This window comes from Macrobrachium nipponense, chromosome 2, assembly GCF_015104395.2.
Source record: "Macrobrachium nipponense isolate FS-2020 chromosome 2, ASM1510439v2, whole genome shotgun sequence".
NCBI lineage: Eukaryota > Metazoa > Arthropoda > Malacostraca > Decapoda > Palaemonidae > Macrobrachium > Macrobrachium nipponense.
In genome coordinates, this window is record NC_087201.1 from 155894620 (window position 1) to 155906764 (window position 12145).

Genomic DNA, 12145 nt, shown 5'->3' on the forward strand with positions numbered 1-12145 from the left:
CAATAAACGAGTTCCGTCCTGCGTGTTAGCAATCCCTTTAAAAATGTTACCTTACGGTAAAACAGCTACTTGAAATGATTGTAAATATTCTTTCCTTTATTGACAAGCTTTCTTAGCAAAAGGCCAGACAATATTTTATTTTATGTTTGCTTAAACTATCCCCTCAACTCCGAGGGCTAAAACCACGATGTAGGGGAGAGACACGGTTATTCATTCCATTCCCGCCAAGGAGACGAGAGACATGGTTACCGACTACTCCATGACCGACAACGTACAATGATACTGCGTTGGTGTCTAACGCGATAGCAGTCTCGTTAGCCGGACTGGCCTTACTCTTCAGAAGTTGGCCAGCTACTCCATTTAAATCAAAGGAATCTTAATTAAACAATTATTAACGAGAACTTTCAGACGGAAGGTTCTTAACGCAATGCATTCTAAGCGAAAACAACGACTTCCATAACTATCGAAGCTAAGTAGGTGTTGCTCTTAACAATCCCTTTAAAGCGTTAGTCCATTCCTAGGAAATTCCTGGACGGGATAAACTGGTAATTGAGCTTTGCTTCAGGGCAAAGAAGTAAACTACGGTATGTGGGCTTATCGATTTGCGCCGTATCGTATTCCTCAACACGCAGAATAGCTCTAATACCTTCTTTCCCCTGCCGAGGGCAGATAAGAGAAAGGATATTCTGGGGCCTGCCAGGATCCTTGCAAACCTAGCGCCTGGACAATGTTCCGAGCCTGGCCTGGAATGTTCCGGCACCCGCTAGAGGAGGAGACTCGCCCTCCTGGAACGTTCATGCTTGCGCTGGAAGGTCCCAGTGCGCCCTGACAGTTTTCCGAGCGCCTAACTAGAAAACCCCTTTTAAAAGAAAGAGCTTTGCCCGGAAACGTTCAATGGAAGGATAGTTCTGATTGCCACTCTACTATAAGGTCCTTGCTCTAGCCGTCTGTTTTTCTGGCGCAATTTTGCGCCAAGCTGGCGCTTCGTCTCTTTGAAGGCGCCTTGCGCCAAGAAAAAGTTTTTCTAGAATGCGGCTCGCGTTTTGGTTGTAGGAACGCGGTTCGCGCTAGTTGTTAGCTGGAACGCGCCTCGCTGCTGGCTATAGGAACATAGCTCACGCTAGCTTGCTGGAACGCGGCTGGCTCTTGCTCAGTTGTTCTTCTTAGTTTTCAGAGAACGCGCTAGATCATCGAAACTCCAAACATACATTCTTCGTCTTTTCGGATGTAAGATGAAGAGACGCACTTTTTAAAGGATGCCTTATCAATGGCTATCCTTGGCAGTCTGGGACGTTCTACAGAACCTGCCGAGGGGACGCCTGACCGGTGGGGGTTCTCCCTAACCTTCCTGCGGCTGTCGACTTTCCTCCTCCACTGGGTCTGGGAGTTTGGAAGAGGTCTAGGCCTGGAGCGCTACGGAGCCGATCAGACGCACCTCCACTGCACTGGGAACACTATATTCACTTCTTACCTTTTTAGAGCTCGCCTTTTGAGCTCCATCCATTTATCTTCAAATTTGCACATATGAATTTGTATAGATTCTGGAGTAAGAAGGTGATGAGGATGCAACAACTACTAGAATTGTCAATACTCTAACTGCTCGTTAGTACGAGAGCTCTTAAAGCTTCTAAAGGAAGCGTATCTAGTTATATGCTTTCTGACTTCCTAAAGTAGGAAGTTAGATCTTATATTTCCTTCATCAAGTTCTAACACTTATACACGTATTAGTGAAAAAAAAATCAATATTTCCCTTATTGCAAAATATAAGTGTCTACCGAAAAATTCGGTAGTTTCACGTAATATATTCTTCGAAATTTCGAAGCCAAATTCATTAAAAAGTTAATAAAAGCGTATGCCAAACCAAAGACCCAGTACTTCCCTGCAAAAGACAGCCCAGAAGGTCGATGGCGATGAAAAAACGAAAATCAAGTCAGGAGGTAGCAACAACGTATGTTGACACTACCGCGACAGAGAAAATCTGGTTCTAGAACGGTAATCGTTCCTATTCCTGCCACCCAGCGGCAGGGGCGGTAGATCACCTGACCTACCTGCAGCGTGTGCCGCGAAATTCGAATTTCTGTCGGGGACGACGGAGTCTTATAGCTAAGTATATATCTGCTGGGTAAGTTCCATGTACAAAAACCAATCGAGAGGAACCAACCAACAATGTTGATGGTCCGGGCGACAGAAGAATTCTGATTAGAAAACGGGGGGATGGTTCCTAGTCCTGCCACCGAGGGGCAGGGGACGGTAGATCACCTGACTACCTGTAGCGTGTGCCGCGAAATTTGAAATTCTGTCGGAGACGACGGAGTCTATAGCTAAGTATATATCTGGCAGGGAAGTTGAATGTATAAAACAGAACTATATCACCCAAAAATGTCAAATTCTTAATCAATTCAACGTGCAGGTAAAATTTTTTTTTCATATGTACTTCTTGTTGCACAACAACAGTTTTTGCTGAATAAAGTGTGAGGCCAAAGACCCATGGATACCTCTAATAATTCGTTGACAATTCATTAAAAGAAAATGACATAACATGTAACATGAACAGCATCAACAGAACAGTTAATCTGTTACTACTGGACATTAATTTAACTTAGAACTAAACAGCTGGCATAAGTAAGAATCTATTTGAATCTCATTCTAACAAAGAAATTAGTCTCAATTATCAAAGTTAAAGCTACCTGAAAGTTTCAATCAACTATACCCATGATAAATAAGATCTTGGTAAAATATGCTACAAATTCACTCAACACAAACTTAAATGCTCAGTCAGCTAGTCCTAACTTTCTTCAAACTACGCTGCCTATCTATCTTTCATCCATGCATGTAGTGTAGAGATGAGGAAGTATAAATTATATTACTGTACATAAATACTGATATGAAAGATTGCAGTATCATACAATTTTTTTATACTTTATCTGAAGAAAAGCTTTCTTATAGGTGCAGCTATCATAAATTATTGGAAAGTTCAATTTACAACAATGCACAGGTACTGTTCTATACTGCAACTTTGTGCCTGCCATATAGTCCAATATTGTTTGAATTTTTTAATACTGTTTATAACTCAACAGAAAGCTATGAATTCTACACAATAATACTGCACTTATAAGAAAGGAAAATTTTCAGTAATTATCTATAAGGAACCCTGTAAAAAATAGAAATTTTAAAACAGCTATTCTTGTGAGATACAAAGCCTAGGAATACCTTTCTAAGTTTGAAAAAAATCAATGTAATCATTAAAACAAATAGCACATCATATAACAGAGTTTAAACCATGAAGTCACTATAGCCTAAAGATAGTCATCTGTACAAATCATCAATACTTATTGTCCTTGCCTATAAACAAGGCTTACGCTGTTTTAGGAATTACTCTCGTGACTTTGAGTAAAAACCATACCAGATCTGCGAAGTTCCCCAAATTAACTTACACCAAACTGAAAGAATTATTTAAACTCAGATTAATGCATTCTAAGATAATTATATCTTGCAAGAACAATTAATGTTGATGAATTGTACAAAGGTAGCTTAGGTTAGGGAATGATTTTTCTAAGTTGTTATTTTGAATTGCATGTTTATTAATGCAATGCCATTAATCATAAAAAGTATTACCTCAATAGAACATATCTAGGTGCACCAATATGAAATACTGCCACTCCATCAGGCATCTCACACTCTCTTATTCACCATGTGTGACTTGCTCATTTAAAAAAATACTGCCACTCATTTTAGGGCCACCAAGATGACAATATATATTTAATCCTGCTCAGGACTCAGAGGTTGAAGATTCTGACATTTCACCTCATATGCTTGATGAGTATACACTCTTTGGTTCATCATCCACTGCAAATCTATTATACTTATGAAAGTGCCTAATATTCAGGAAATCTGGCCAACTCCTCATCTTTTTTCTGGGATTGGACATCTTGCAGTTACATCTTCCTTATCCTGTGCTCATCTACTTTGTCCTTCCTAAATTGTGATTCACATCATTTATGATTACTGTGTTTGTAATAAAGCACTGTTTTTACATCTAAACAATGTCCAATACAAATCAACTAATCATAATTCTAGTGTGCCTCTATTCCCCTCTTTCTTCTGATGGAGGATAACACCAAGGATTGAATTGCATTGCATCATGAACCTGGTGGAGTGGTCTAGGCATGAGCAGTTGGATCCTTCTTTGTATCATTTCAAATTGACGCACCTAAAATCATTCTCCTATTTATGATCAATCATTTGTAGAAAAACTTGTGTTATTAGAACAGTGATTTCATTACTTATAGTACTATGTATATATATAACATAATCCAATGCTCATCATTTATCATATCCTTTTGGGTATTGTAATGAATAGGGTTAACCAAAATAAAAAGCAAGAGTATGTAGTTATTTGGCAGAAGGCTGGCAAGGCTTACTCTACATCAGTTAGCCTGGTTTACTATATGAGTTGCTATTTATGAAATTTCACACTGGATTTGAGCAAACTTTTTAATGCTTAACCTAAATCTTGTTAAATATCATGAAGAAATGATAATGAGTGAGAATGAAATTAATCAATGATAAAGATTTGTAAGAATAGAACATAAAACAAAAACTATATTTCTCCTGCTAAGCAAACTGATTCTTCTCAGGCATCCACCATATACTTCTAAGTGTCAGCCACCCCTCAAGCCCTGAGGCATCTGGATAATACAGAATTAACTGGACAAATTTATGTCCCTTTACCTCTTAAAAAATCCTAGTAAAAAGCCTTAATACAATACAGTATGTACAATAACGTAGTCCAAATAAATAACAAAAGACTACTCACATGTTCAAATATTGCACATACTAGGAGCAAAAATTGCAGAAATGAGAAAAATATTCCATCAAGTCAGCTCTGTCATAAGTAACATGGCCTAAGTCATGAGGTGTGTGTGATAAATTTTCTGCAACAACTTGTGCAAGTGTTGTAAAAAATAATTAAAAACAACTTTTAGAAGTCTAACGTTAGGTATCTAAAATTATCAGTATTTACTCTTCACAAGTTTTATCTCCTATTTACAGATAAAAAAAAATATCCATTCATTTTCAATAACACATAATTGAAGAAAAATTAACAAAGCAAAGAGAGCATTAACTCTGAAAACATTAAAACTCCAACCAGACATGTGAGCTTGAAAACGTATATCTAAAACACGATGCATCAGCAGGCAGAAGATGCACCAACAGGCAGACAAGACTGTGACCCATGGAAGCATCACATTCTAAAAAAATTCACATTCAGAAAAAACATCAGTGTAACTTACGGTTCTTTGTACATCTGTATAAATTTTCTCCTTCTCATCCTGCGACGTATGACAACCACACAGTAGACACCTAAGATGATGACTGTAGACAATCCATACAGGAATACGCACAAGCTTATATCTGTTGTATTGAAGCCCCAAGATGCATTTAGTGGCTGAAGAGTTTCCTTATATTCTTCTGACTTCATCATCAATCTTTCAGAACGATGTTTCTCGAGTGCTCCTTTGACTTTTGCTTGCCGATTCATCATAGGACCTAAAATTGCTTGTGTACCTTTCAGAGACAAGGCTCCTTTGCTATAAATAGCCTTCAGGTAGGTTAAAATTTCTTTCTCATTCATGGAGTCACCATTCCAGCAAGAGGGACAAAATGAACGCGTTGGAAACTGTTGCTTTGGATGTTCTGGATCCTCACTTGGATCACCTTTGAGCCGCTTGTTTACTTTGTTGTGCCCACGCCATAACCAAAGTATGCCATCATCTGGAACATTTACTGAAGACTCTGCATCAACTTTATACATCTCCTGAAAATGTTGTGAGCAATACTTACAACCAAAAAAGTCTCGAACATACCCATGTATGGCTCGGAGAGGTTTCTTAGCATTAAACTTTTCATTACGTCCATCTTGTAGAACTGCATTAACTGTAATTGTGTGAAAGGTTGTCCACAGTCCACAAGGATAGCCTCTATACTTTGGTGAGCTTCCTCGACATCCAATCCAAGGCTGTTGCTCTGGTAAAACTGAATCTGTGCCCTGCAGCGCTTTTATCTTTTCTGCAAGCGTTTCTCCATGAATGCTTTCAGTCTGACTCAATGTATATTCATGTAATCGAGTCAAAAAGTTATGAACAGCCGGTCTCATGGGAAGATATTTTACAAGGATATCAAGGAATTCCTGAAGAGATTTCAGTGACTGACCTGAGATCACTCTATGCTGCACAACTTCATGAGCTAGAGCATACCGCACAGCATTCTCTATGTCAACCATGTACACTTGGTCCTTTTTTTCTCCAGTATAAGCAGTATCTGGTAAATCATCTTCATAATTCAATTTATCACTGTTTATTTCTTCAGGATGTCCATCCCCACCACCTTCCATTTCTTCTCGTTTTGCACTATCATCTTTTATTCCTTTAAATGAAATAAGAATGCAATATGTTTAATGACAATAATGGGTAAAATTACAACATTTCAGACTATATTTTAAAAATTAAAATATTTCCTATTTAATGTTGGGACAGCAAGCACACAGCATATTAGCTTCTTTCATACTATTCTAAACAATTTATAATATAACTTTGATGTTTTTCAACACAGGAACTAGCATTTTACATGTTGCGTAATATACTAAGCCATAAAATAAGAATTGTTCACTACCAGTGGTGGCGCAAGTGGTTTCAGAGGGAGGCAGAGCTAACCATTGATTAAGGAGAAGTCACTGTTTCACTCAGTCTAACTCACTATTTTTTCTTTGTCTAATGAATCAAACCAACATTACCAATACAATTTATCTGCCTGAAGTGTCTACACCATTCACAGACCACAGACATTGGCTTATTATTACTGAGTTTGCATGAAAAAGTTAAAGTTGACCGTCAAGCACCCAGCAGCATCTACTGCAGTTCCTTAGATTACACAGACAATTAGCCAGTTCTCTATTTAAACTTTTTCATACTGATTTTTTGCTATCACATGTCTAATAAATTCAACACCAGAACTATTTGTGGCTCCTATCAGAGAGAGAGAGAGAGAGAGAGAGAGAGAGAGGAAGAGAAGGAGAGAGAGAGAGACGAGAGAGAGTGAGAGGAGGGTGGGGGTGGAGGAGGAAGAAGAGGAACAGGGGGGGGGGGGGGGGGGGGGGGGAGAGAGAGCGAGACGATGAGAGACAGAGAGAAGAGAACAGAGAGAGAAGAGGGGGGTGAGGAGAAGGAGGGAGAGGAGGAAGAGGAGAGAGAGAGAGAGAGAGAGAGACTTTAAAAGATTTTTGTACTATTGCACTGTCTATATTAAAATTTTCATGTCTGACTAAAGTTACTAAGATAATGGAATAAGCTTGACTGATTTTTTACCCTTTAATGTTACATAAAAACCAAGCAATCCTGGTAAATATGAGTAGTTTTAATCAACCACTACTGATTAGTCTAAAATATATGATTTTTTTATACAGTACATATATTAAACATAATAAATCAGCTCTTCCCTTATCCCTATTTTTTATTCTCGCAACCATATTTCTGTCTTAACCTACAGAAATCTAAGTAACAAAAGGACATAAAACTGTTATGTTGATTATTCACTGTGAGCAGTCATGCACACAAATAAGGAAGCAACTCATCAGTGGAAAAACAGGAAGTCATCCGTGGCCAGACCAGCCTCCCTCAGATACAATGTATTCATCCAATGTTTGTATTTGTAAAAAGTTATATCATTCCATTAAAAGGTAAATGTCATTAAACTTTAGTTATGATCTAATTATTACATACAACACATTCATGACTTAAAAGTTAATAACAAAACCAACCTTTAAACATTTCCCCACATTACTCTGTACTTTATTATATTATTATACTTATATATGTATCTGAATTAGCTATATAAAACCTAAGCTATGACAAAATATAATTTATCTAGCACTTTTTCTCAAGTCATACTTTCCCTGCCATGTGACATATTCCATCTGGAACTGAATCCTGCTCCTTTAGTGTAAGTTTCTATAACACACTAAGTATGTAGTGTAAACAGGCATTAAATCCACCACCTGATTCCTAGTGCCTTTTCTACCTCCTAATTCCCTCTTCCATCCCTTGTATAATTTTCACTTCTAAAATGCTTCTTTCTACATTTTGTGGGATTAATTTCAAGAGATATCCACAGTAATATCACATTCAGTATCTTTAACACTAAGATCTATAGCACATCTTGTCTTTATTTCATGTAGTGACATGCCGTCTCTTTTTAGGTACGCAAGCTTACTGCAGTCAACATTCTGACAGATTTTCTGACTGCATTCTAACCATCAAGTTTATGAGACAACTCATGAAAATGTGCCTAGCAATTATCATCTTTTCAACTAGAGGAAACAGCACCCAGCTGATCTCATATCAATGTACTATAAAGTGCTCATAGAAGCAAACTTCCCCCGTAAGCAAAAACAGGTTTATTTACTTTAAGAAGCCTTATAACTGTGGGATGACCATTTGGACACTGTTTGGGCAACAAGCCTTAACAATTTTGTTTAGATTTATTATTCAGTGCTAACAACCATTGCAGTCTAGAGGATTACTGTTTTCATACACAGTATTGTAGACTTTTTTTTCCATTTAAGATCACAAGAAAGTGATATCAATGATAATGTTTTATTATGCACTAACGTCTTTCATAATTTATATCCATTCAGCAATTCATTAGGAACGGCTTCTCAAATTCTTCCAGCTTCCTTGATGGGATCTTGCTCTGGTTCTGAGGAATGATTTTCTCCACTGAATCTTTGGTGCAAGCCTCTTCTTAGTCTGCCCCTAAAGCCTACTTTCTCATGGTTCACTTTAACTAAGGTGCCATAGATCTTGCTTTTGCATGGATTTTGGTACTACGACTCATAATTTAATTAAACAAGTTTCTTTCTACATTTCTTTTCTGGTTAAGAAGACCTCTGATCTGTCTACATGATTACAGCACGCTCCCTCACTTTCCACACCATTTAGAGACTTCTTGTTTGAGCTTTTCTATACTTCACTATAGATCTTAACTGATACATATATTTTTTCCCTTTGGGTCAGGCAGGTCATTAAGTGCACCTATTAGTTTACTGTGCATAAGTTCTGAGTTTTCTAACAACCTACTCATTGTAAATGTATCTCAGCACTGATTTAATATCTGGCCAAGACTTCTTTTGCTTTCCATAGAGATGTGATGTGAAGTTATGTTTTTCTCAAATCCTCTGGTCTGCCAGTTACATGTTTTTCTCAAATCCTCTGGTCTGCCAGTTACACCAAGACAAGTCTCTGTTGCAGAGAATATTCTTCTTTCAGTTTAATCAGGTTCCAAGTGCACAAGCTGTTTCATCACCTTCAGCCATGCATTACCTTCCTTAACAAAGGTTCCCTTTGAAACTTTAGGTTTCTTACTCTCTTTTCTATTTCTTACTCTCTTTTCTAAAGGATCTGATTGAACATAACTCTGCATCACAGCTCTCGTGAAAGTGAAAGAAGAAAGAAGTCTGGCACTTAGCAGTTCTGTAAAAAATCAAATCAGCTGAGGCTCCTTTACAAAGCACAGGTTGTGAGAAAACTCTAATCCCTAATTTGTTGCATTTAATGACCTTCTTGAGCCAAGGGAGGAAGAATGTCTGTTAGTTCCTATGGTGATATTTTGAAGAGATGAAACTAGACGAGTCTCTCAGGAAGGCATCTAGACTGATCACAGACCTTGTTACCATAAAAGAAAAGCAGAACAAAGCTTGATGATACAAATACTTCTTAAAAATAGTTTTTTCAACATTAATCAATTACTAAATCCAAAAGTGCCCATCTCCCGACTTGATGGTTCACAATGTACTACAAGCACTGATTAAGTTCAGTCAACCACTGAGAACCTGAGGGACCTTATGCATGTATGTGCTTACCTACTATAGGCAGCTGATCTTTTTTTATCTCTTACAGTTCAATGAAATGTCTGGGATTTTGCATAATGCACGAATAAGAATAATGTTAAAAATAAGTAAAGCATTCTATACAATGGAAAAAATCTTAAATTTCTAAAACCATAAACCACAGTACAGTGAATCATACATGTATTGTGCTTTATGAACTTAAAACAAGTGGCTCTTCTTACCTGTAAAGAGAGTTTTGTATGGAAGCATACTTCGATGAAGGTTGAATTTTTTCATGAGCATCTCTGTTAATTCCTTACGAGTAGTTAGCTTATTCTGCTCCACTTCTTCCTTACCACTGTGATCTACATAAATAACAATGGGATACGTGGTGCCATATTTTTTAGCATCATCCTCTGATGCTTCCTTATACTTTAAGGCAACCTGAAAAGAATATTGGAAAGTTGCTGACTACATAACCAAAAGCAATGACACACTAGGTTTATATCTACAGTAAATAAAATTCATATCCACATTGTATTCATACTAAAAATTATAACACATATCCTACTCACACTTGAATATCCTCCTAAGTCCATAATTACGGATCTTCCAACAAAAGACTCTTTGGAATCTATAATCACCAGAACATGTTCCGCACTCGGAGGAACCTCTTCCCATACTTTTGCTAATGATCCCCTTTTGCAAAAAATTAGATTAGTATGCAGTACATATTCAAAAGCTTGACAGATATTTACAGTAATGCAACTACAGATACAGTTATGTAACAATATACTACATGAAAAATCCCTTATCAAAGAGCTGCAGAACAAGGCAAGCAAACATCACACATGGTTGACTTACTGCAATGTCTTCCTCTGCCCACTATGTAAACAGTACAGCACTATACGGGTTTGTTTCAATAATCAGTTAATCGCCATAACTTTCGCATGGCTGTCATAAAACCTCAGGGGATCTTCTTACTGGGGACATGACATCACAAAAACTATTACCCTCTACAAAATGTAATTGTCCAAAGAGTGAGCCTGTTTTACTTTACCTACTACTGCACTGACATTTATACAAATTCTCTTCATCCCAAACGTAAGAACTATGTGTTCTTCCTTCTACTATTTGTGGTTATGACATGATCATAAAAAGTAAGAGCTGCATAGCTTAAAAACTGTTTATGAACTGGTATCAACAAAAAAGTATGTAGTAGAACCCTGGACTTCAACGCTAATCTGTTCCAGAAGAAGCATTGAGATGCAATTCAGTCAAGATCCAAATAAATTTTTTCCATAAAAAATAACTGAAAATGGCTCAATCCATTCTTGACCACCAGTTATTACCCTAACCTTGCCTTTTTATACAAAACCCTATACTCAAATTACAATTGAATAAGTCCAGAGGTAAATAACATCGTATTAGACATAATTTTTTTTACTTTTAAATGTACTATACTGTATTAAAAAACTGGCCTACGTCCAAAGTGGTCATATTACCAATGGTTGACCAAGTGCCATAAACTAGCCTAGGTATAGTAAGCACTGTACTACTAGGTAGGCACAAAACTTTCTGCTAATAATAAAACATTGAAAAACAAGCCTAATCACATACAGTAAATTAATAAAATGTTAAAAATAAGAGATTAAGTCAGTCCCACAAATGCCTCTTTCATACTTTTCAATATCTCTTCCTTAGGTTCAATATTGTGGTTCTTACCATTTTCCTCTTCTGATTTTGTCTACAATGGCTGTCTTGGGACCCATAATTGAATCAAAATATGTATGTACAGTACAGAAAGCCACAAAAAGTATGGAAATATTTCTGTACAAGCATTGTACTTGCTCAAAACAACAGCAGCAGAGTGAGCTGGCTTTAAACAATGTCAACTAGTGGCAACTGACCGAAACACTTTTCTTTACATCAATCATATGGTTCATTGGGTTGGATTCCGGTTTTTTGTTCGAGCTCTGATGCCAAATTTACTTGACGACTGGGGTTTTAATGTACATATTTATTTTTGTTAAACTTTCCAAGACCATTTAGCATGTGGGTTAGTCTCGCATAAAATCTCAATTAATCAAGATGTGTATCTTATTTATTGTGAAAATGTTAGGTCTGGAATATGTCTTCAAGTCCTGAAGTTTTTCACATGAATGGCTAGATAAAATATAGGGAGGGGGAGTAAATATCCTTGTACCTAAATCTATTGTTCCCCTGATGCTGGTTTCCCAGTCACACTCTTAGTTGTGAAAT

At 37.2% G+C, this 12145-nt stretch overlaps 1 protein-coding gene across 3 annotated transcripts in view; it reads right to left on the minus strand.

Annotated features, from left to right (window-relative positions):
- The window catches only part of LOC135221059 (sulfhydryl oxidase 2-like), a 92509-nt gene that overhangs the window by 44610 nt on the left and 35754 nt on the right, over positions 1-12145 (minus strand). For all 3 annotated transcript variants that reach the window (XM_064258802.1, XM_064258803.1, XM_064258804.1), the window contains exons 4-6: positions 10459-10582; positions 10126-10327; positions 5295-6426 (exon numbers count right to left, since the gene is read on the minus strand). In XM_064258802.1, coding sequence (XP_064114872.1) covers positions 5295-6426; positions 10126-10327; positions 10459-10582 — 1458 coding nt within the window. The remainder of the gene's footprint in view (positions 1-5294; positions 6427-10125; positions 10328-10458; positions 10583-12145) is intronic.